The sequence below is a fragment of the Cynocephalus volans genome, chromosome 9 (genome assembly GCF_027409185.1).
Source record: "Cynocephalus volans isolate mCynVol1 chromosome 9, mCynVol1.pri, whole genome shotgun sequence".
NCBI classification, from domain to species: domain Eukaryota; kingdom Metazoa; phylum Chordata; class Mammalia; order Dermoptera; family Cynocephalidae; genus Cynocephalus; species Cynocephalus volans.
This window is the reverse complement of record NC_084468.1, coordinates 86,580,253-86,607,019: the sequence shown is the minus strand read 5'-3', so window position 1 is coordinate 86,607,019 and position 26,767 is coordinate 86,580,253. Positions and strand designations below refer to the sequence as shown.

At 35.3% G+C, this 26,767-nt stretch overlaps 1 protein-coding gene across 1 annotated transcript in view; it reads right to left on the bottom strand.

The window, feature by feature from the left end:
- The window catches only part of MTTP (microsomal triglyceride transfer protein), a 41,106-nt gene extending 16,438 nt beyond the window's left edge, over positions 1 to 24,668 (bottom strand). The window contains exons 1-10 of the mRNA XM_063108374.1: positions 24,608 to 24,668; positions 19,433 to 19,620; positions 18,009 to 18,152; positions 12,146 to 12,253; positions 10,812 to 10,928; positions 10,369 to 10,508; positions 8,471 to 8,621; positions 6,174 to 6,331; positions 4,865 to 5,033; positions 3,892 to 3,999 (exon numbers count right to left, since the gene is read on the bottom strand). Coding sequence (XP_062964444.1) covers positions 3,892 to 3,999; positions 4,865 to 5,033; positions 6,174 to 6,331; positions 8,471 to 8,621; positions 10,369 to 10,508; positions 10,812 to 10,928; positions 12,146 to 12,253; positions 18,009 to 18,152; positions 19,433 to 19,620; positions 24,608 to 24,668 — 1,344 coding nt within the window. The remainder of the gene's footprint in view (positions 1 to 3,891; positions 4,000 to 4,864; positions 5,034 to 6,173; positions 6,332 to 8,470; positions 8,622 to 10,368; positions 10,509 to 10,811; positions 10,929 to 12,145; positions 12,254 to 18,008; positions 18,153 to 19,432; positions 19,621 to 24,607) is intronic.
- Positions 24,669 to 26,767: the final 2,099 nt, after the last annotated feature.

Below are 26,767 nucleotides of genomic sequence, written 5' to 3'. Positions count from 1 at the left end.
ATTGCATTTGATCCAACAACCCTAGCTCTGTCTCCAACAATAAGAAAAAATGTGCCTAAGGTTAGCATTATTTGCAATAGCAAAACAGTGGAAATCACCTACATGACCATACATAGTGGATGCTGAATAAACCATAGTCCATTGATGCAGTGGAGTACTAGGCAGTTGTAAAATGGAATGAGGAAGATCTCTCTGAATCAGTATGGAGTGATTTCCAGGATATATTGTTAAATGGAAAAAATAAGATACAAAAGAGTATATATAGAAACTGTATTTTGTGCAAGAAAAAAGAAATAAGAATTGTGTATGTGTATGCACATCTGCTTACTGTTGCAAAAATAAACAAAGGAAGAAGAAACCAAAATCCAATGTTGTTTATCTACAGGAGGTGAGAATGGGTGGAAGGGATAGGAAGGGAATGAAACCTCTTTGAGAATACTTTAAAATATAGTTTTGACTTTTGAGTCGTGTTACTATTTCACATGTTCAAGAAATAAAATTAAATCAACAAGGAGGGAAAATTACTAAAGTTTAATTCAAACAGAAACAAACCTATATGTATATCACATTGATAATATAAAACTAAACAGAAGAGAACAAAAAAATAATTAATCCAAGCAACTTTAGAGCACAATACTCTGTATACCTTCAGTGGAATATATGCTAAAGACAAAAAGAACTGTAATGAAGTCCTGAACTTTACTTAGTTTTTGTAGGGATATTGGTGTAGCAATTCTAAAACTGTTTTGTGTATGTTTTAAGACTGAGTGGATGAGTAAATATATTGATGTTCTTGAAAACCAGGGTTCTCACTGTGGGAAAAGGAGTACATAATTATGGAATGGGGGAAGAAGAGAAAGAACCTTGTAGTTTTGGATTAGAATTAGAGAGAGCAATATGAACTCACAATTTAATAAATATGAATATTTTGTCCATTGTAAGAGCCTAGATGCAATAGCACTCAATTAAAAAGAAATAAAAGTATTTAGGGATAAAATGTCAGATGTCTGCAATTCACTCTCAAATCGTTCAATTAAAATAAAATAAAACAAAACAGAATGAGATAACCCAAATACGACAATATGTTAAAAATTAGTGGATCTAGATGGAAGGTATGTAAATGTTCATGGAATTGTACTGTTCTTACCACTTTTCTGTAGGTTTGAATTTTTTCAAATACATATTCATGGAAAAAAGAAAGCAGGGATGTCAAAATGTAAACAAAAACACAAATAGAAAAAAAAGAAATATGGCTCTTAATATTGATTATTAACTTGCCTAGCTGCCATTCAGATTGCCATAGAACAATGGCTTTCATGCTAGTAAATGTTGAAAAGCTATGGCATGCAATAGAATGGCAGTTACCTTTTGGTTAGTATAAGTATTGTGTGCCCAATAGATATCCTATATTTGTACTTAGAATACATAATTTTCTTTCCATTCACATGTCTTTGATTTGTGCAACAGGTAGATGAGTGTTCCACAGCAGGAAATTCAAAAGAAAATTTGAACATTTACTACAGTCCATCTGGTGATCAAATCTCATTATCCACAAAGATGCTAAAGAAAGAAAAAAAAATGTCACTCAAAAACATTAACAAAATTGAATGACAGTGATAGCGGATAGTTTGCAGCTACCTATAAGGTAATTTTAAAGATGTGATAAGAATCAGGCAATCCCATTACACAAAAAACTTTAAATTTAATCCTTTGCTTAATTTCCTTCTCATACCTGTCTTGGGTAATCCTATTCTCTCCCAAGGTTTCAACCACTCTCTACTCCTGGCCCTAACTTCTCTTCTGAGCTGCAGATGGGTATGGCCATCTGTCCACCGGATAACTCAATCTGGTTACCCACAAGATTACAAACTTAGCATGGCCCCCCAAAATTAATAGTTCTACCCTCGTTCCACCCCCAAATCAGGCTCTATAAACCTTGCTTAAGTGGTTGGCATCACTATTTACCATGTATCCATACCTAGAAGCTTTGGAGTCACCTGGATTCTTACCTTTCTCATTCTCCATATCTCACCAGTCACTAAATACTATTGACTCTACCTCCTAAATGACTCCTGAATCTGTCTCCTTCTCTCACCCCTCGGCCCCTGCATAAATTCAGACCTTTACTAATTCTTGTCTAGGTTATTGCAGATGCTTCTAGTCAGATCTCACTGACTCTAATCCAGCCAGCACCCAGTCTGTACAACATCTTGCTTCCTCCTAAATAAAAAAATCTGTGCATGTCATTCGCCAGTCTAGAGACTGCATTGGTCTCCCTTTTTTTTTTTTTTTTTACAGAATGAAGGTAAGCTTAGCTTGTCATTATTAAAGATCCAGGTTACTTCTCTGCTCTTTTCCCCTCTTTCCTGTATCTCCACCCCCACCTCTCTACCCCCACAAACATATTCTCTGCTCCAGCACCACAGAATTTCTCACTGCTCCCAAGCATACCAGGCCCATTTTGATTTTGGGCCTTTTCATACATTGTCGTATTTCTCCTAGAATGTTCTTTATTCCATACTATGATCTTTTCAGCAAAAAGCTCTTCTAGACTAAGCTCAAATACTACTATTTTGGTGATGCCTTCCCCCCAGCACTTTCAAACAGAAAAGGTTGCTGTATCTTCTGTATTCTCAGAGTACTTTGTTTATATTTCAGTATTATGTATCTGTTTATATTTGATAAGCAGAGTAGGAGTTTGTTTGTTGAGGATGGTAGAATATTTTATGCATCTTTATATTAAAATATTAGCATCATGCCTAGGACAGAGAAGATGCTCATTAATTACTGATGAATGGTTGTTTTTATATGTGGGTTTTGTCTTTAGCCAAGATATTTAATACACAAATTGCTGAAGTAAATCAGCTACTCAAATAATTATGCAAATTAAAAAATATAAGAAGTCATAGTTTTCTAATGTCATAAAAAAATAGTAAATTTTATTTCTGCCAAAACTTAAGAAACTAATACTCAAATGTTTTAAATGCTGCTATTTTTTAGTAATAATTTTAATACTTAGTGTGCATTCTAGTTATGGGTTGCCTCTTTTGGAACAATTTGGTTTCAAGAATCTTCTCCCTATTGTTTTTAATAGTAAGCATTAGTAAGCAAATTAATATGGTGATGTGTTTCTAAAGTAGAAGAAAAATGCTCACCGGATGCTGGCTATATAAAAAACGTGGACAGAAAATAGGCTATGTATATATATTTAGCATCTTTACTTGCAGTATAGAAACATGGGCTGTGTTAGATATTAATCCATTTTGATATTTTCCATTTAGTTATGTTTAAAAAGTTTGGTTTTGCTTTTTTTTTTTTAATGAGAAAGATGTGACAATTGATAGTTCACCTAGGCAAGTGGAGCAGCCTTGAGCAAATAAAGTTTTAAGTGATTAGAAGTAACTACATTCCAACTATCAAAACTCAAAACTGTAAACCACAATTACTATAGGCAAAGTTCTGCTCTAGAAGGTAGCCGTAGAGTCTAATATTTTCTGAGAACAAGAACTATATCACACACACCATTCAAAACTGAGTATGTAGTGGGCACTCAATAAATGTATATTGGCAGGGAGATTAATGTACTATTCACTTTTTAGCAAGTATTTATTGAGCATTATCTATGTACCAGGCACTGTTTTAAGCAATTTATGTTGAACAAAACAAAGATCCATTTCTGTATGGAATTTACAATCTAGTTGGAAATAGAAATAAACAATAAACATAATAAACAACTGAATTGTAAAGTATATTAGATGGCAATAAGTGCTATGCAAATAGGGAAAGTAGAGTAGGGTAGTGGGATTAAGAGTGCCAGTGGTGGGCAGCATGGTGAGTATTAAGTAGGATGGTCTGGAATGGTATGATACATGAGATTGGATTTGCACTTACTTTGAGTTTGCAGCCTTCGTTCTGACAGAACTTCCTGACGAGGGCCCCGATGATGATCATAACAGTTTCTCTGATGTCATCGCTCCCAAAGGACCCTTTGAACTTACTCTATTAACCAAACAGGGATAAGAAAGGTTACCAAGACATTTAAACATTTTGAAGGCACACATATAGTTAAGGATTAAAGGAAAACGTTTTTATGTTCCTAGATTGCAAACTCAGAATGTTGCTTTTGAGATACTTACAAATTCACTATCTAGCTTTGAATTAAAGAGTTAATGGAATCTCCCCTTTCCAGGTATTCTTAACCTGGGGCAGTAGGGGTACATGAACTCCTTAAGGGTTTGTGGATTGCATTCATTGGATCAGTGGGCCAAAAAAAAAAAAAAAAAGCGTGTAAAGTTTTATGTATGGGTGAAAAGGGGCTTCATTGCTTTTTATAAGATTCTCAAATAGGCCCATTTTCCAAAAAGGTTATTAACTGTTTCACTGGATCATAAGTGGATAAGTGCACTTTTTAAAAAAAAATCTTAGACCCAAGATAAGTCTAGCTTTTGTTTCCAACATAAGTTTTTAATATGAGAAGAATTGGGCCTCTTCGATGTATGCGTATTAAATACCAGGAAGATTTTTGACAAATCTTTTAAAATTGATCATTGAAGCATAAACTAGACTTCTCTAAAGTTTTGTCCTGTGCCACGTGATATGATAGATGAACACAATCTTTAAATTTCCATAAAGTATAGTTTATGCTTTAATGAATTGCAGGGAAGACACTACGTGAAATAATTTACTGTACAATTAATAATTAATAGATAGAAAATGGTTCAATAGAATTTGCATATGAATACTTAGAAGTCTCTAGTTTGTAGCCTTCATTCTGATCTAAGCAAGTTTTAATTACTGCTTACATTCTTAAGAGTTTTTATTAGCAGCTGAGAACCTTTATTTTCCCAGTGTCCATTTGACTTACAATGAGGGCTCTCAGGAGTTCTTCACTGGGATGGGAAGCAAATCCGCAGGCATAGAGAAACCTCTCCTGGAGGATAATGCTACTGTCACTTTTGAAATCCAAAAAGTCCAAAATGGCTTCTAGTGAGTCTGGGGTCTGAGCAGAGGTGACAGCATCCACCAGCTGAGGTCTATAAAAAAGGTATAGTCACAGATATCAATGTTTAGGGTGCTTAAGGAACTATCAGAAATTTCTACCATTCACAGATCTTCATTGGTTTGAGTTTCCTAAAGAAGTGAATTTTTATATTTGAGCAAAAATAAATAAATAAGACTTTCTCAAAAAGACACCCCCATTTTATTTTAAACCTCTCCCTTAACTCCCCTCCCTCTCATTCAAACAATGGATACTCAGAATATACAAACTTTTTATTATATTAACCTAAGCCAAATATAATTTGGAGATTTGTAAATAAAGATTACATCAGTAAAATTATTAATTAGGTTCATGTTCTTTTCTATATGAGTAATACATAAAAACTATGATACCCAAAATTGATTCTCTTTTTTTAGTCAGCTTTGTAAATACACATATTTCTCAAATGCCTAATTTAACTGAAGTGGTATTATTCAATGGAAAGATGGGAGATTCTTTTAACCTTAATTTATATCCAAGGGGAAAGTTTTTGCTTTTTAAAAAAAAAAAAAATTAAAAACACCCTGGTATGGTTCTATGTTCAACCACAATGAATATGTGTTAGCAGAATGGAGCACCTATAGGAAAATTCTAGTTACATATTCTAGTCATCAAAAATCCTTGTTTGGTTTCGTCTAGGATGGTAAAATTTCTGAAACTAGTTTTCATACTAATGAATATATTATGTAAATATTATATACCACATTCATATAAACACACTAGCCATGTGATTAATACTTTATACTTTTAAAAAATGATATGCTATGAAAAATGAGTGCTATATCATTTTGATTCTGACAGAAACCTAGTGAATGAAGCAGAGACAGAGAAACATAATACTTATTGAGTTTCTAATGTGCAGGCACTGGTCCAGCAATTTTAGGTGTGTAACCTGTCTTTAGTTTCTTCATCTGTAAAATGGAGCTAAAAATAGTATTTACTTCAGTATTGTTAAGGGGGTTAATTTACATAATCTATGCATTGTGGCAGAACTGGTTGATGAAAATGCAGAACAGAGTAATGGATTTGGAGGTGGGGTAGTTGATTTAAAAGGGGTTTTCCTTATGTAAAAAATAACAACAACCCAGAAATGTTTTCCTGACAGACAACTCCACACAAAGTTTGGGGAACTTACAGTACTTCCTTGTTTTCAGTCTTCAGTATTTGAAGGATCTCTTCTTTCTTCGCAGTCCTGAGGTGCTGTATGAAGGCCAGGAAGTGTGTGACAGCCTCAGCCTTGGAGAGGTTGTCAGGCTGCAGGTGCTTCCTTGTGGACTGCCAGCGCTTCAGGAGCTGCAAAACATGGCTGCAGGCTCATACCCCACTCATAATTCCAAATGTCCACATTTACAAAAGGTGTTCTCCCCAGAAATAAAATTTCTGTGTATCTGATAAGCAATAGAAGCTTTCTGTATCCTACCTCAATATACCCGATGGCCCCTGCTTATATCACACCTCTGTGACTTCCAGAGACAAATAAAGAGAGGCCTGCTGAGCCTGTGTACCATTTTTCTATAGGAGAACTGTTTTTGTCTATTAGTATTTGGCTTGACAGACCTTGGACAAAATTAAATGGTTTCTGGACATATAGGGCATTCCACGCCTACCCCAAGGGAATTATATCTGAGGCCACGCTTTGATTATCATAGTGAAATTGTGTAAAATTTTAATTAACAATGGGATATTTTGTAGGGAAAAAAATCAGAATGGCTGAAGAGGTGCATCAGGCTTCTAATTTACCAGCACCTCACTGAAGATCAATTTTTGCAACAGTTTGACTTCTGTATCCTACCTCTTTATTACATTGTTTGTATGAAATTCAATGTTTTACTATTGCTGAGGTCCGAGTTGTGAATTTCGTATATCTATGTTTAGTAGAGTAGTATTTAAATAAAGGTAATTCTCACACACATTACAGTTATTCTACTGTGGTATTAAAAATAATAAATAATTCAAATTAATGATGTCTCTTGCCTTTGAAACAAACTAAGGAACTTATTTTTCATAGTTATATTATTTTTCCGCTAGTTGTACATAATGTGTTAAATTCTATCAGTGACTTCCAACTCTAACTCTGGGGTAATCAGCCTGCTACCGATTTTAAGTTATTCATTTCTTTTAATAAGCAGTAGACACCTATTTTCTCTTTTTCAAATCTCTTTTAGCTATCAAATCTTAAGAGCATATTCCAAAGCAAAATTCCAGCTGTACTTAGCTAAAGATTTACTGAGTTATTTCTGAAGGCAGAGAGCATATCAGAATGAATTCAGGTTTTTTGTTATTTGCCTTAAAGAGTTGCATTAGTGACATTATACTGAAGTTGGAAAAGCAAATTCTTCAGTGAGATAAACCCTTCCTACAATAATTAAGAAATAATTATGAAAAATCTTATATGGCTTATAATGTTTAATAACTATGGGAAGAGAAATTAACATTTCACAGCATAGAAAAAAGATGATTAGTTTCATTAGTAACTTTCTTAAATAATTTTCATCTCATACGACATCAGAGAATTACATCAGAACATTAAATGACATGGAAGAAAAAGAAATAAAAAAGAAAGTTTGAAAATGACAATTTTGTGTTTCAAAATGTTTTGGCTTTCCTCTAACTCAATTTGGTAAAAAATTTTAGAAAGGAATAAGAAATTAATGCCTTGTATTTTAAGCAAACTATGGATTCCACTTTTCTGATTACCATTAATGTCCAAGGGAAGAGGATCTTCTAGCAGCTACCCACAGAGCATGAAGCCTGGGGTTTGCTCTCCTGACAATAGGTTAAATATTAGGAAATGCTGGACTTAAAAGTCATTTCTGTGGACATACTTCACAACTTATTCATGCAATAAATGAAATTTTTCATTGGATTAAAAATATTACAAGATGATCTACTTTGCCTTGAAGACGGGATATCTCATTTCTGGCTATAATTGTAGGGGAGGTTGGAATATGGTAAAAAAAGTGTTTCCTAATTTAGGCAGAGAGTTTGCTATCATTTTTTAGTCCTCACAGCAATACTCAGAATTTTGAGGTCAGTAAAGTATCTCACCAGTGGACAAATCACTATTAAGGGACAAAACTTTTGGGATTCAGACCCTTGTCCATGTTATTGACACCATATGTTTCCCCTTAACTGCATTAAGATCTTTATCCACACTGCCCCTCCTCCCCCAATTCTAGGTACAACTTTTAAAAGGCTGTCCTTAGGTCATAACATTTTTTATTTGAGATGAGTGGATGGTAATTATTTGTTAATTATTGTTGTATTATTCATCTTCTCAGGAACATATTGTCAGGCTACTGCCATCATACCTCTATGGTGGCTGGTAGCTCTTTAGAAACTTTCTTCATAAAATTAGCTGATGCTTTCACTGCAGACTAAAGGAAAATAGAGTTTGAAGCTATGATTATTCCCATATTTGTTCACACTTACAGAAGGGCAACCTTTGCACTCACTCTGGAAGACCTGTCCCACAATGGGAATGGCCGTGTACTTTGAATCAACTGCTTTAATTATGGCTGCAACCTGCTTTCCAGGTTTCAGTCTTGAGCCTGCTTCTGTTGTCTTCAGCTCTAATTTTTGCCTGCATAATGCCAAAGAGAAGTACCACATTATAAGAATTTTTCTGAGTGAACAAGATACTAACTGCCATTCTTTTGCCAAACAAGATACCAGTTTATTCAAGTTGTATATACAGCCATGTCTTTCACACTTCAATATCTCTAGAGGAAAATGAAACCTCAAGATAATTACGAAGTCTTTCTGGACCAACAATTTTATTGAAAGATTTGAAAATTTAAGTCTAGATTTTCAAAATATTGTGACAAGAGAATACAGGGAAGAAACTTTGCCTAGATACTGAACAAGATATGGGATGTCAGCTCTTTTGAATTTAACCCAGTTTTCTGAAAATGTGTCTTCAAAACAACCACATGTCACTTATTAACCAAGACAGTTAGGAAAGCTTATTTCCAAAAATGACCTCAATGATATTTTTGTCGGACATGCTCTTCTAGAATCTTGTCTCTCTGCCATCAAAACATAGGGTTTACATCTCTTTCCTCAGACCTGGGTAGGACTCTGTGATTGCCCAACTAATAGAGGGCAGTAGAAGTGATACTATGTGACTTCCAGGGCTATGTCATAAAAGGAAATTCAGCTTTCATCTGGCACACAATCAGCACATATGCCGTTGGACCTTGAGCTGCCACATAAGAAGTCTGGCTACCTGAAGCTTCCATGCTGAGAGACCACATGGAGATGCAGAGGGGAGCAGGAGGATCCTCAGTTGTTTGAGTCTTCCCAGCCCAGGCACCAGATACATGAGGGAGCAACTTTTGAATAATTCCAGCTCTACCCAGTGACTGTCTGCAACAGCATAACAGATGCTGAGCAAGGCATATTTAGCTAGGCCAAGGCAAACCCCCAAACTATGAGAGAAGATAATACAATGATTATTGCTTTTTATACCACTAAATTTAGGGTGCTTTGTTACATAGCTACGGAAACCTGGCAGACCTGATAAGTAGTTAAATACACCTATTTTATGTGGAAATATATGAAAACGATATATTGTATAAAGTAGAATGCAAATTGTACTCCAGATGAGACTTCCATAAAATTTCAAGCATTTATGGTTTGAGGTATTTCTTCCAAGATTTTGCATTCATTTTGTTCTGACATTAGGGCTACTTAAGAGGAAATTTGTGAGAAGGAATGGCATGAGGTGTAATACTTTTAATGCTAGAAAACGTTCTTTTCTGAATTAAAATCTGAAAATAACACAAACTTAGACTTGAAATCCCAGCTCTTAATCCTGTTAGAACTATTCTGACCAGAGAAATGGTCTCAAATTGAAATAACAGGCTTAAATATTTAAGTGTTATAAGTCACATGAAAAATTTTGGAGCTTTTTATGTTTCTTAATAACAATAATAAAAAAACTCTCAAGGAAAGAAAATGCAAATGCCACCACTTTTTAACCTTACATTAAGAACATTTGATAGAGAAATTAGAAAATGAACTAGAATGAATTAAGTAGTTTTTTCTTTTTAAAATTTAAATTCTATTCAATAAGTAATTCATTTTTAATAAAATTCTATTAAGGAACATTACTTACTATGTGCCACATATTATTGTAGGTGATGTGAAAAATAAAGATGAATAAAATATAATCAGTTTTCAAGGAGTTCAGTCAAAATGAGGAAGCACAATATATATACACACACACATATATATCTATTTACAAACCAAATATAATAATAGTCAAATAATAATATAATAATTATCAAATAATAGCAAAGAAAATACAAATTTCAGCATTATCTTACTTTGATACTATTTTTCCTGTAATGGTTTGTAGGAAATTCAGCCCAAAAGCATGTGTCTCTTCTGCGAGCACAGCTATAACAAAGCTGTCTTCTATCTTATAGGTAGTGACAGATGTGGCTTTCGAACTGACACCCAAGACCTAAATAAATAAATAAATAGCCGTTTTGTAACAAGTAATCAGCTTTTAATTTTTGAAGAGACTCAAGTAGCAAACTATCTTTCAGTCTTCAAAAGAGCTTCCCCCTTATACCCTTTCCCCACCATTCCACACCTACAACATATGAAATAAGTCCATTCATTTGATATGTGTGCAACTATAACCTAGACTAAAAATTATAAGTGTTTCCAAATTATATTGTTACCTTATTTTTCAATTACTTTAAATTAATATCTACAAAATGTAATTATTTGAATGCCTCAAAGAGAATGATATTGCTCATACCTGATTTGGGGTTGTAAATCCAGACCTTGCTATTTTGCATGAATCCAAAGCTTTAATTTTGATCACTTTGTCTTGATGAGCCTGGTATGTCACTTTACAGTCCCCAGAAATATCTACCTAAAAAGAAAAGCAAGAACATAATACTTGGAATTCTGCATGTACCATTTGAATTCTACTGGGAAGCGGCTTGAGAATTGAGGTCCCTTATACATCATTGGGAACTGCCTTTTTTCCCAGGATGACAAGATAAAAAGACAAGAACTCAAGGTTTCCTGTAGCATGGTGATTCTTTTCCATTGTCTTTGGAATCTTACTAGCACTTTCTTATTGTCTTTAGAATAACACAGTTTTCCTATTTCTGTGTCCAATAGGAATCAGGCAAATGGTCTGGTCATAACTGAAACCTCTGGTAAATGGTCGAAACCTCTGGTAAATGGGTAACTATGTGGCAAGGGGGATTGATTTTTAATGCTGTATCTAGACTGTGTGTGTGTGTGTGTGTGTGTGTGTGTGTGTGTGTGTGTGTGTGTGTGGCTTTGACTGGCTGCATACAATTAGAAATTCTTAAAAACGTGTGCGATTAATTCAACTCATTATTAGTCACACCAGCAATTTGAGTTTAGGCAAATGTATTGCTTTGTGGAGCTTTCCCCAGGACCTCTGTCAGCACCACACCTGGAATCTATTCTAGCAAGCTAACCAACATTCCCCTGGCCCAGCCATGTCAACAGATTTTTTCATCCACTTGTGGTCTGGCTGAATTCAAATTAGGAAACTTGGATTCCAGTCTTGACTCCAGGTGTGAAACTGGGTGATCCACTTAACTTTTCTAGTTTAACCTCAGTTTCTTTGTGAAATGACAGGGAGTGGTATGGACCAATGGCACCCCACACTGACAGTGTATCCAGATAACCGAAAAAGACTGTTAAAATACAGGTGCTCAGATCCTCCCTAATCTATTGAATGACAATCTCTGGGGTGAATCCAGGGAATCTATATTTTTAATAAGCTTCCCATGGTATAGTGGTGCACAGTGCTGTCTTGGAACCACTGGCATGATCCCCAAGGTTCTCTGCATAGCTAACATTCAGTTACTGTATAAGTCCCCTTAGGATAGCTGATTCTAATTCTCTTTACACTGTAAGTAATAAACATTGTGGTACATGGCAATTGTTTCATATGTAAATGAGACTTGACTACCCCTCTCACCTTTTCTGAGAATTACCATAGTAGTAACTTTTCTACTGAATTTATACAAGTAGAAATCCTATAAACAATTTTGGTAACATTATTGACAAATAAGATGCTGAATCCTTAATAATATTAGTAAGTACCTCATTGGTGGTTCCGGAGCTTAACTGCATCTGAAATAAGCTAGCCAGCCCTCTCTTGAGATTTTCTATGGCTACTGGCTCATTTTGATATGAGTAGAACCCTTTGACCTGGGGGGGAAAAAAGGAAAATCACAAATGAAGCAAAAATGCATCATTTATCAGATTGGTTAAATAAGTTGCAGGAAAGGTCAGATTCTCACCCCTATTAATTCCGGGAGAAAGAGATCTTACTCCAGAGCCGGAATTTATTTTTGTGAAAAGAAGCTATTTAAACTTCTAAGAAGCTAGACCACCAGAATATGAAATTTAGGGAGACTGACCGTGAAGGGTCTGAACATGATGGGCATAGCACAAGGGAGCAAAGCACTGACACAAGCTGGGGTTTCTGTGAAAATAAGTATTTCCCAAGGAAGAGAAATCAGGAACATTCTCTTTGAACACATCAGCATGTTTTCTGCCAGCAACCCTGCTTGAAACAAAAACTAACCAGGTTTAAGATAACAGCAAATAAAAAGGTTCTTAGAAGAGAATGGCAATCACCACCCCTGACACTTCTGAGATGGCACAAGGGCCCAGGCATGGCCATAATGCCATGAACAAAATTCTACAGGGGAATCGTTTTCTGGCCCTCCAAAGTATTCATGTTGGCCTTGGGCAGAGAGAGACCCAGACAGTTGGAAGATTTGATGTTGAGATAGCTACCTCTGCATAACTTGCTCCAGGTACTGCTTTGGGGTTTCCTTTAGGATGCAAGGAAAAGAGGTTGAAATAAGGAGTGACTGTAATCTGGCGGCAAGAGTAAATAATTTAGCTTTGTTTTATCTTTGATATTTATAGGCACAGGGATAATGACAGTGTCTTCTACCATTTTGATAATTTAGCCCATGTTTAAGAAACAAGGGTAAAAGTACAAAGATGATTTTATGGAAAGTAGCCTGCTGTTTTTCACCCCGTGTTGATTCCAAATGCGTCACATGATTCAGAAATAAAGGATAGATATATTTTCCCTGTAAAAATTTCCAAGGTCCATGATAATTATAGCTGAGCATTTGTACCAGAAATATCCTGAATGCCTTTCTATTCCTCCTTAAAACCAACCATGACTTTTCAAGTAAAACATAAAGCTCAGTAATTATGCAATGAGTCTAATTAATACCAATCTGAATAATTCAGCCTACATAAAAACTCTCTTATGCCTTAGAAGAAGAGAATATTTTGCCTGAATTATCCAAACAAGTGCCTCTAATCACTATTTTTACTTCCTACATATACTCTGCCTAGTGACAGATTTACTAGGTACTTTATCTGGCAATCAATTTTAGTCATTACACTGGATGAATCCATAAAATGTTAGAAATGTTAAAATAGTGTTTGTACCAGTTCAAAGGGAATTGGAATAATGACCTCAGTGTCTGAAAATCCACAGTATCATATTCTCAGACAAATCACTGGCAATTTCACAGACCCAAGCCTGAGTTTCTGAAGTTCTCTTTTGCAAACTGGGTCGTCTTTCCTTTAATAATGACAGTGTGATTTCCTTTTCGAATATGTAGAAGTATGCTACCTCCAGACATCATGATTATTAGAGGTTGATAACTGGATTGCTTGAGCCCAGAAACAGTCAGAAATGTTCACTCGGTGCCAACATATGCATGCCTATGACCTGTGTCTTTTTGGTTGAGTCTTAAATACTTCAGAAAGCAAGAAGATCCGTAAGTGGGTTAAATACTTGTACTATCATCATGTTCACTCTCCTTCCAGGCTACACCCATGGCTGAACTATTTATAAAGATTTACCTAAAATTTCAGGAAACTAAGTTCTTGGATTTAATCTTTGGACTATGCATAAGGCTAAGTGTTGTCCTATGACACCTACATCTACAGATGAAGTTTTGATCTTGACCTCAAGATCCCTAAGAAAATGGTGTTAGAGCCATTTTTCTTCTGGCAGGCTAAACAATGTAAACTGTGAGACACAGGAAAAAAATTCTTTTTTAAATTCTACTAGTTTTTACTGTGTTCCTAGAACTAGAAAAGTGGGTAAGTCTCTTTTTCTTTTATACAGCTGCTACCTCTGGGGCCTAAATTCTGTTTCTTTCGTGTAGACCAGTGATATCCAAAGTGCAGCTGGCACTGGTATCCATATTAGCTAAGTGTCAAAACTATTAGAAATTGAGCTGGCTTGCGATCATTAAAAAAACAGTAATAAAAAGTCAGAACTTTTCAGTTCAATCCATGTGGCTGTCACAGCAATAATCTTAAATTCATTATTTCACAACAGGAACTGAGTAAATTTTATTATATCCAGGCCATAAAGCTGATAATTTCATTCAGTACTGAATTGAGTTCCGAACATCTGAGAGCATGGGGCTCTTATCTAAATTCACAGTCCCCAGAGCTTCCAGAGAGCAGCAGCAGGCACAACCTGGTTACAAACTAAGCTTTTAACCTAAGGAAACCAAATCTAGAGGGGGACTGGGGAGAGTGGTCTGGAAGAAGATGCAGTGCCTCTTCCAGACGAATTTGGGGAGCCAGTCTCCCCTTGGGATCAGGAGGCATCATTCATGTGTGTGTGTGTGTGTGTGTGTGTGTGTGTGTGTGTGTGTGTGTGTGTGTATTTTCTTTTTAGGAAGAAGATGCCTCCCTCTAAACGTTCCCTTAATTTATACATTTTTTAAGAATACGAGAAGGTAAAATTCCACTAACTGGCCAAACAGCAAAAATAAAAAATAAATAAATAAATTTCTCAGCAAACAGGGATTATCATTTTATCTTTGTTATGTATCTAAGACAGAGCATAGCTAGGAAATGGCACATTGGAAAACAAACAATTGAAGAAATATATGACAAATTTGAAAGCTTTCATGGTGTCACATTTCTTTTAGAGTTTCAGTGTGTGTACAGGAGGTACACTGCCAGATTCAGAGAGCTAATCAATGCCTGGAAACAACACAAAATAAAGGACTGACTCAGCAGCCACGTGATTAATTTAATATATACAGACAACCAAAACCAGAAATGGAAATCTGGTAATTATCCAGTTAATTGGATTAGGCTTTCAGGCCAAAAAAGGATCCATGTTATAATTTCGGGCATCTTTTGTTTGTCAGTGTTAATCAATTTAACCAGATAACTGTCAACTCTCCAACTTAGTTTATGATTTATAGACAAAGCTAGAGTCATGCCCAAATAGTTATGTAGGGGAGATGAGTGAGCATGGAAAAAAGAAGATGTGCAATGAATATGTATCTAAGTATTTTGATGGGCTTGCATTTATAATGTAAATACAGGAGCTTCAAATGGGGAGGGAAGAGAGGGGTACCTCTGGAAGGATAAAAAAATTCATGTTGATAAGCATTCTTTAAATAACAGACACAGGGAATAAAACTTAGTTTGAGCCTGGGGTAGAAAATACCCTAAGAAAATTTCCCATCAGCAGTTTTTTCTCTCATAGTAAGCTGAAATGCTAGTTTAAGTAATAACTTTTCTGACAGTGATATGGCCAAAAATTCCATTTGCTTCTTAGTCTCCAGGGTCAAGTTTTTCCAACAAGTGCTTTATTGTATAATTGAAAGATATGATGATGTACTTTAACCTGTGGCTACCGTAGATCATCATGAATCATAGATCCTCCAGAATTGGCATATTGGAGTCACTGAAATAATGATGTGGCAGTTCCATCCCAGCCTTTGTACAGTGAGAGCACTGAGTCCTCTTATGTGTGTAGCAAAAGACTTTGTACTCAGCTGCTACCAAAGGAGCTATAAAATGATTGGTTGTCATTAAGATTGTAAATGCAATTGATATTTTGTGGACTCATGTGTCCTGCTACATTGGAAGCCCAGAGAAGAAAATAACAGTATTTCTTGTTGTTAACAAAGTTGAGCCATAGGCAAATCAAGTGAGCTATCAGAGATATGGTGAAGAATGAAGTAAAGAATACTACAAGTCAACCAAAGAGGCAGGCATTTTCCGAAATACTTTCCAGCTGAAAGACAGAACATAGTAGTTTGAGAGTAGTCCATGTTTCAAATCCCAGCTCCACCACTTGTCAGTTGTGTGAACCTAGGCAAGTTTCTTAACTTCTCTTAACTATGGTTCTCCATCTACCACAAGCGGATAATAAAGCAGCACCTGCTTCCTAGGACTGTCAGGAAGGTAAAAGAGACAATTCATTTAATGCCTTCAGTCAGTGCCTGGCACCCAGTAAGTGTTCAGGTCGTTTTAGCTATTATTAAGAAAACAGTAAGCAAAACCTTTCTCAAACATTTGAATCATTTTAGCCCCATATAACCTTATTTGTTCATCCCTTTATTTTACAAACATTTATTGAGTATTGCATGAGCAAGGTGCTGAATATACAGAGATAAAGACACAGTTGCTGCCCAGGAGGAACTTACTCTGAATGTAGACAGCAGACAAATAAAGAGAGAAATACAATATGCCATAATAAATGCTTTGATAGAAACAAGCCCAGGGGACTGTGGGGTTTGGGAAGACGTGGGGAAAGGTTCCAGGCAATACCAAATCAGTCAGTGCAAGGCTTGGCTCTGGATGCTTTGAGGAAGGAGAAAGTGGAAGGGCATGGAGGTGAGGGAGAGGGCCTGGAATATAAGAGGAATGGGAATTTCTCCACCAAAACTCACCATCTAGTAATGTACACAAATGACCAATAGGAAAGTGCTAAGGGCCATGAGTGAGATACCAAGTGCTAATAGTGTTCTAAAGAGGAATGGTTATTTCCAGCTGGCTGGAAGGGTGTGAACTTTATGAAAGAAAGGGCCTGTGAGCAAAGCCTGAAACATGGCAAGTATTTTGACAAGTGGAGAAGGAAGAGAAAGCGTTCCTGAAGATAGTAATTCATATTTGCTTATAGGAGAAGTTATGACACGATTCCTTCTTGTGAGTACCGTTTTAGTGCTTTACATAAAAATGTACATCACAATTAACAACATAGACGTCTGAAATTTCTATTTTAAAGTATGTGTTTTCTTCTTTATTTTGAATATGGGAAATTTAATTTTGGAGATGTGCAGAATTATGCTTATAATGTTCCCTTTCTGTTTTTCTACTTTGGTTCCTAAAATGGTGCTCTCATCTTTACTGATGCATTTTTATGTATGTCAATACAATATCTGTAAATTTCATAAAGCCACATGGTAATGCCTAATAATTCACTGATCAAAATTGCTTCTTGATTCCAAATATATTAAGACCATTTTAATAGACTAGAATCAAACCATAAGTCATGCATACTTACAGAATTTCTTGAGCATATTTTCAAAGGGATATTATAGTATTCATTCTTTATTTTAATATATAAAATGCTTTTCCATGTCACAGTTTTTAAATAATCTCTAAACCCTTTTTTAAAAAATCAACTGTACTTTAAACATGCCAACTCCGTTCGAAAGCTTTACCTTTGTACTGTTGCTAGATACTGATATCCTCACAAGCTAATATTACTTAGTTAAGTTAGATCATTTCATTCTCATAATCCGCCTACTTTCCTGAATTTATCCAATCATGCTGTGATGACTTGCTGTATCATACTATTTGTAATCTTTCCTAACTTGATGAGGAATGCATATTTTCAAAATTCCTTTCATCAATAAATAAATACTTAATTCTACTATAAAGAATTTCACAAAAATAGGAAACAAATTGGCTAGAAAATGTAAGAGAACTCAGCACTGATTTACTTTGGAAGCATTTAATTTGGAAATTCTGTTTATTAGTTCTTGAAATAATTCCTTTTACCATAAAAGTGATGACAACATGATTACCTCAAAAGAATATCTACTGAAGAGAAGGAAAATAGGAGTTGGAGAAATAAGATGTGGAATCCCAAAAATCTTTTTACCTTTCCATGGATAAGATGAAGGAGTATAGGTCTATGCAGAGCTTCCAAGTTTTCCTTTCCTATGATTTTAGGTGGATTTTTTCCTTTGAAGATGCTCTTCTCCCCTCTTTGCTGATTCACATTTTCAACACTTACATCCTTTATCTGGAGTCATGAACAGAAACCTATTAGAAAAACTTCCTATGTCTGTCTCCATCAGAGTCTCTTAGATAACAAAATAGTAAAGGAATAAACAGGGTTGGCCATAATTTCTTCCATCATTTTTAAATTCATGACTCACAGGACCTTGCTATTCACTTTAAAAGAATGGAGAAGATATTAAAAAATTAGGTTTTTGAATAAGGCAAAAATCCCAATACTTCAGACTTAAAATAACTGTGATTTAAATATAGGTCTTTTATGTCATCGTCACTCTCTTCAATTGTTTTGAACAGTTGCTGCCACTTCATTTTCTGTACCAATTGTCTGAAAGGACTCCTGCTCCTTTCTACCTCATCTGTATATATAAAATTAAGGATAAACAGTCTAATTACTGAATAAGGTAATATATAATGCTATATAATGTTTTCTGCAGAATAGTTTACTGTTCTATCAAGAATTGGCTCAGACAGATGGATGATGAAATTTTGATCCAATTTGGAAAAACCCTCAGCTATTAGAGACATCCAAAGAAGCAAAGATCACTTGGTAAATGTTTTGCATCGACACCTCATTATAAAAGACATTGGCAACTACTTGTTCCAAGTACTTGGTCCTACACACCTGTTTCACATTTACATGCAGAAGAGTAAAGAACTTTACTAAAGGCAACTATTGCCTTTAGGTTTTTGAAAAGCAAATATGGAATCACCATATATTAAAAATGGAAGAGACTATCTAATTTGACCTCCCTTGTCAACAAATAAATTTAAACCATTGTAACTTACCAAACACTGTCATGCAGGGGAGTACCCAGTTCCCTCCTCAGGAAGGAGACAGAATAGGTTTACTCCCTCATTGGTAATTTCACCTGTTGAATCAAGGAACTCAGGCACCTCCTAATTTATCTCCTCCTTCAGTTAGAGTGGTCTCAATTGCTTTTCACATGACATGAATTCTGGACCAGATTCACATGCCATGTATTCCAGAACATTTTGAATGGATCCTAGTTTAATGTCCCTATTAATATAATATACAGAATTGGACCTCATACTCCAGTTACTCACCAGCATATAACTTCTATTGCCTGCTTCAACAGTTTGAAAAGATCAGATCACTTTTGATCAGCAAAAACTTCAAAACTGTAGATCTACTTGTTTTAGTGATAGGTAACAAACTAAATGGATATATAACCAAGGTCACAGAACAAATGCAGTCAAATGATACACTTCTCAAAGACTTTGCTGACATCCAATTTTTGCATTTTTCTGGTAGAAAATGCCCACCGTGATTTGGATCAGTTGGTCATCATCACCATCAGGACTCCTCCATAGTAAGACAACATCTACATTGGATGAAATTCGGTAGCCCACACTGTCTTGGAGTTTTCCTTTGCCCCGATCAAGAAAAACTTCAGTGGAGTATGTGAGCTTATACAGCCGGTCATTATTTAATGAGAGACCAGTTGTGTGACCTGCGTAAAGATAGTGACACAAGTCAAGTTTCAATTGTAAGCCACCCGTCAGGCCAGTGAACATGGTGTCTCACCGTCGGTGCATTCCTCTAGCATTGTGGGGCTCAGTGGGAGCTTAATAAATATTTGCTGAATGAAATATGGTTCTATTCCATCTGCTAAAATTGTTGACTTGAAAAATAAATATATAAACTAACAAATAAGCTTCCATTTCAGAAACCTTAGTTTACATTCCTAATTAATTCAGATTAGAACTATACAATATTTTTTAAAGAAATACCATTGTATTTCTTTTAATCATGTAAATATGATTTCAAGAAGAGATTCTGCAATGAATTGCTTTATAACTTTCATAAGAACTATTGGTAATTAACATATTATTTGAATGCAAACAGATCGATGCCAAAGCAATTTTAGGGATTAGGAGGCAGTTCTTTAATTTGGATATTTTTCTATTTTTTATTTGGACATTTTTGATATTTAAGTAATATCCCTCCAATATAATTTACTCTATTAATTTAATTAGCAAACTTTCAGTACAAAGGATCATCTCAGGGATATGCATATGTAAATTTAAATTAGCTGTACCTGAATAAAATGATGTTTTACTACATAAAATCTTAGCACAGGCTTAAATTGGCAAGGGCAATTTAATATCAAATACAATACAAGTCAGTAGTCCAAGCCAAGGAATTGAAAAATGGGTGAGTTCACACACTCTCTAATTCAGTTTAACTTATTCCAAAGAAATGTGAAGGAATAGGATCAAGTCTTTCCCAGAGATGACTTGAAGTTTATGGTCATACAAATTCTTTTTGTATATTTTCTATTCATGGTTCTCAGGAGATAGTGAAAACATATTTCAATGTACATTATTCCTCCATACTAATGGAGCTGCAATGCCTAGTTAACCATAATAGGCAACCATAACCTTTTTCCTTAGGAAATATGCATATGGAGAGGGGGCAGGAAAGGGGTTGGGGGTGACTACACCAGAAGTGAGGCAGCTGAGAAAGGAAGTAAAATTACTTTGCACAGCCAAAAAATTAAGAAAACCTCTGAAAAGTCTTTATCATCTCCACAGTAACAATCTGCTCCACAGTCTCCACCACCTACCACAGTACCTACTGCCCAGAGAAAGAAGGAGATTAAGTCAAACAGGTGTCTCTGGGTGGCAGGAAGCCTCGGGGAGATATTTGCATAGATTTGGAGCTTGACTCTGAGTGAAATGGGAAGCCGCCAGAGAGTTTGAGTGGTGAAGATACATGACCTAACAAACCTTAAAAGAAAGGGGACAAGGATTTTATTAGGAATCAAGAAGAGCCAGGAGAAGGAAGTGTAGGAGCAGGTATCCATGTATATATACACAAAAACAAACGGTTTTCAAGCACTGAGGCAGGCAGAACATGATGTCTGAGATATGGAAGGCACAGAAAAGCAGGAAAAAACCTTGAATCAGGAGATGAAGTCTGTGACTCCCCCCAACCTCCCCTATCTCCATCTCTTCTGCATTTTAACTGGGGACTCTGAAGCAGCTTCAAACACTGGCTCTCCGGCCAGGAAAGATATTTTGGCCAGGGTGGCCTTCTTTTCATAATACCTATCAAATTCCATGTACAGCATAAAGGAAATACATGTTGGCTTATCTAATTCTCACAGCAATTCTGAAAGGTAAGTATTACATGAGAGCTGACAGAACTTGACTTCAAGTTCAACCCAACAGCAGATATAACACACATTTTGATCTATGAATGTACGGAAGTCCAAGTTTTGTGGTCTACATGAAGATGTTTTCTGATCAAAACAACTATAAAAAATCTAGCAGAAGGTAACCTTTCCTAAATTCCAAAGTTTTCCAAACTATCAAGTTGTTCACTTTTTTCTTACTTTTAGTTTACTGGTCAAAAGAATATGAAAATGGACATATAATTGATCAGCTCTTGATCATGACTTAGAAGTGATAAAGCACAGGAAGGAATGGGCCTTGTTCTCCCAAAGCTTTTTCCTACCTCCTTCAATAGGAGATAGAGCCTAAAATGGTTCAAATAAGTAGATTGTGCTATAGCATTGTCCCTGCTATCCTTCCCTCTTTGATAAATATTTCTCTGTTTATGTTATTCAGAGATCTGGCAACACTGGGCACTGGGGACATGTTCCATTTATATTGTTGACTTAATTTCTTTTTTAGTGTTGCTCTTCTGAGTATACATAATGTGGAACTGATGTTAGATAAAACTGAAAGAGAAATTAATTTTAGCCAAAAAGGAGTCACTACTTCTTCAATTTGCCCCTTCAAGTGCATTGAGAATTGCTTTTTAAGTGACTTAAAAGCAACAAAACTTTTAATTTTGAACTTTTAATGAAATACCTTAAAATGCTCATTTATCAAACTCTAAGGAGTATAATAGCACTATTAATTGGCTTGAGCAAGAAGACAAAGCAGAGATAGTTAAAGGTGAGGTGTGAAGAGATGTGCAACAGTGATAAGGGTGATGAGTAATGGAATTTAAGAACCCAATAGAAAACTATGAGGTCAGAAGTAAAAAAGTAGGATGAAGGGTCAGAAAAAAAAAAAAAAAAAAAAAGGAAGATAATTAATGTAAATGAACTGAAAAGTAAGGGTAGGGCCAAAGATTGGGATAAAAACTAGAAATGCAAGAACCATTCTGGTTTAAAGGTATCAAAATTAAATGGAAAGTAAAAGTACTTTATAAAGAATACCCAAAGAAGCACGAAGAATAGACCCACTATTACAAACTATAACCAGGAAAAAGTAGGGAAATTTGAGTGGTTAGAAAATCCATACTCAGCATATCGTATAGACCCTCTTCCATACAAATCCTAACCCCTCCTCCATTCTCTTCACATTCCAACCTGTTCTCAACCCCCACCCAGATCTGAGGATTTGCTGAACAGCTGCCTTAAGAATTTAAATTAGAGAAGAGTTTTGAAGTGATGCATGGGATTCCAAAATTTAGAATGGCCTGTTTTCAAGGTAGACTCTTCACAAGCAGTTTGCTCATTAAATGTCAATCGTTAAAATGGCAAAGACTCTATAATTAAATCATGGTACAAAAAGTTATCCTATGTAGGTGGAGAGGACTGTCAAGTCCTATCTGCTTATTTATGAGAAGTGGCATAAGCAGGTTGCACCATAAAATTAACGAAGCTTAAGCTTTGGGGCCCCCCACTTGCTGACACTCCTTCTTAGACTTCGGAAGGGGCCCTTAGTAATGGGTACACATGCCATATCTTTTTTCAGTAACCTTTGTAAAAGTAAGATATTTCTTTAATCTTTTCTCAAAGACAGCTCCTAAATTGCATAAGCTTCAGATTCTAAAAATTTGCCACTGAGCTTGTACACAACAAAATGTAACTATTTGTCATGTTCTAAACCATATTTTCCCTATATGACATTATCTGTTGCGAGCATGTGTGTCTTTAAATCCATTATAAATGCATTTGACAATATCAAGTTATCCAATTTTCTGGTTTATAAAATGGGGGATAAAAAGCCCACAATAACTGCTATATCTCAATTATTTTTCTCAAAATAATCATGGTATTAGGTTGATATTTTGGTGTTTAAATCACTCAAATTTCAAAAATTCAATAGCTTATTTGAAGATAAAATAGTAAACTCTATATAACAATTCTCAGTCAGATATCATTTACAGATCTTTATTTTTTTCTCATTAAAATTTTTTTTTTGTCTAAGCAAGGACCATATCTTTAAATACCAAACAGTTTAGAAACTGGTAAGAAAATATATATATTATTTTTAGTTCAAGAACCTAAAGTGTGATTTGCTTTAAAATAATTTAAATTTAGTCCTCCATTTACAATAACAAATATTGACTTTTTTCCCTCGTGGAAATTTTCCACATTAAAAAAATCTTGAGACAAACTTCACTTTATGATCAAAAACCACAGTTATCCCAAACAGGTTTTACAAGTTCATAAATGAATTGTTTTATATCAATTACTTAGTTTTTAAAATTGGACCCTGTCATGCTAAGTTATATGTTAGAAAAATTACAGGGCCGGCCCATGGCTCACTCAGGAGAGTGCGGTGCTGATAAGTTATATGTTAGATCAGTTAGCTTGACAATGTGTCTTAAGAAACTCTAAAAAGTGCTGACATTATGTGGTGCAACACCTAAAAATCCAAGGAGTTTATAATCTAGTTGATTTAAAACAAGATTCCACACTAATACATTGCATACAACTTTTGGAAACCATTCTACATAAAATGTTTGTTTCCTCTCTTCCTTTCTCTGAGGGTATCAATTCACATGTGTTTTTTAAAGTCAATTTCATCTTAAACAGAAACTGTAACTAGCAACACTATTTTTCCAAAGACAAATACGTCTTATTTCTTAAATCTATACCATGTAGTTTTATTTTCTTTAGTTCACTATCTATTACTTTTGAATGGTAATGGAATTAAATATATGCCTTCCCATTTCATTCATAATTCTTTAGCAAATCAAATGCCTGTTTCATTGGGTCTAATTCTTCCTGATGTCACATTGCTAAGCAACTAGAAGGAAATTTAAGAAGTGGCTTTTTAAAAATCCTCTTTTACAATTCAAATGAAGGAGCTGCATTCAGTGTGACCAATAGTGGCAGGTAACAATAGCTGGCATCTTTTTTCCCCCTTTTAAAAGTAGACCATGAATAGGAAATTGAACGAAGAAACACATTAGTATGATGGACTGAAACTAAAAGGGACCTCTGTTTTCTTAATGTATGTAAGAATTTTAATTTTATTCTCATTTTAACCCAGTCAAGCCTTCACAAACACTCCAAAGTTACATGGTTTTGAAGATGATTTAATTAAGAACTCTCAACACACACACACACACACACACACACACACACACACACACACACACACACACACACACACAGAAGCGCGCGCGCACACAGTTCCCCCCCTCCAAAAAATTAAAATTAAAGTTTAGCAAAGGCAACACAAACTCACCTTTTACAGAAGCTGAATATGAGGAAATGAAGCAGAGAAAAAGCACAGCAAGAAGAATCATATTGAATAGTTACTCTCTACTGCATCCAGTTCCCAGTTAGGAGTCACTGAGAAGTGGACTGTTCCAATGGCAGCCAGTGAGGGAGTGACCCTCCTCACAACCTGCAACAATGATGTTTATCTTTGAGGAAAGGTCAGATTCCAAACTCCAAAATCATGACCTAAGTTCACTGAACGGCTCATTATTAATGATTAAACGTAGGTGGGTTGCTGTTTTCAGCCTCTCACTTTTTTTTTCACTCCATAAGGAAAATCAAGAAAGTTTTCATTTTTGAGAAATAAATCACACCAGTCTACCTTTCCATAAATGCAAAAGTATTGAGAGACATTCCAAGAAAACTAGTGGTGATACTTTTCTGCTGAATACATAATCATCATCATGTCTATAATACTAACTGCCTATCTTTACGTTTCACCACTTTATGTGGGAGGGTGGTGAAGATTCTCAAACTCAGCTAAGCCTAACTGAATTTTCATATGTCTTACATGGTCAGCTTTGAATTTTGTACTATTTGTATGCTATTATAAAAAAATCACTGTGAATTTTAGGATTTAAATTTAAACTAAGTAGTACCACCACCAATCACTTAAAAATAATGTTAAAATAGATAAAACTTTCATTCTTGAAACACAGATGTTTCTCCTTATTTGTAGAACTTCACAGGGTTGGAGCAAATCAGCATTGTCTATCATTAACGTGCTAGTAGGCCAGTTGAGATTATCATAGTAGAACTCTATTTGTATCTATGACAAGAAACGCTTGTCTGAGTCCCCAATCTGGCTGGCTGGAGTCCTGTGCTTTCTGAATTCCATTTCTAGGAAGAGATTCAGAGGGGGAATTCCATCTCTTAGCACTTTTGCTACTGAATATTAATCAGGAAACTTCTCTAGAATTAAAGTAAATACCCTAGTATGGCTAAGGCCATGCTAACTGAACCAACCCTTGTTTCTGGAAACTTCCACAAGAGAGACCTGATGTAAACGAAACTTACTAAAATGAGATGGCTTGGGGGCACATGGGGATATTTTGGCAAAGAAGAGAAAAAAGTGCTGGTGAAGGGCTGTTTGAATGTACTTGAAAATACTTATGGCCATGTTACAGTATAAAATACGTTCTTAAATTTACTCTGGTCCCTCTCAAAATCCTTTTCTAGAACCCTAACCTTAAGCTTAAATCTTCTAGACAACTTAGGTAAAAGATAACAGACTTGATAGACAGTGCCAAAAGCTTTGCACCATGTGACTACAAAGTTAAATGGCCACGTAAAGAGAAAATGTATTGACTCCACTATTAAAATATGAACATTTTTTAGTAACTTTAAAACTTTATTTTAAATATCTAAGGATGCCAGGTATTAACTCTGAAGAAAATGTATAATTATTTATAAAACAGATCCCATAGGGGCAACTGAACAGCTGTTCAAAGATTTGGCACATCACTATGCCAGCCTGAATTTAATAACCCACATGTGCAGGGCTACATATCCAATTACTAATCCTCCCTCAGCTACTCTTTACCCTGATATGGAGGGAGCTGAAAAAAGATGTCCTACTAACAGATTAGAGGTGGATCCAGACTTCATTGCCAATGCTCAGTTAATTTGAGAGCTTTCAGGTTTGAGTTGGGGAATAAACTGAGAGGGACTCACAAGATTGTTACAGCTGACACCTTTTTTTCAAGTAATATTTGATAGTTTAAACCAAGAGTGACTTCAGTTTTGTGACTAAATTCAGAGAAATTTCCATTCTTCCAGAGGACCTCAAATTCTGAATTTAATTTTCTGTTCACGAAAGCCTTTAAATATGTTCAAATACGTCTTCAAGCATCAAGAATAATTTACTTCAGAATTATTTCCATACTGAGAAGACTGTCTCCTGAAGATTCAAGCCTCATTCTTGCCTTCAAATTCTGCACCAATTACGAATTATAAGTAGGGCCAAATAAACTAAATAGAAAATGACAATCTACTGGATTGTGTTTCATTTCTCCCTCATTTGACTTAGTCTATATATAGAAAAAAGATTATATAAGGTCACATATTATAAACAATGAAATGTCACCTGATGTTTTGCAAAACAGCATGGGAAAAATAGCTCAAC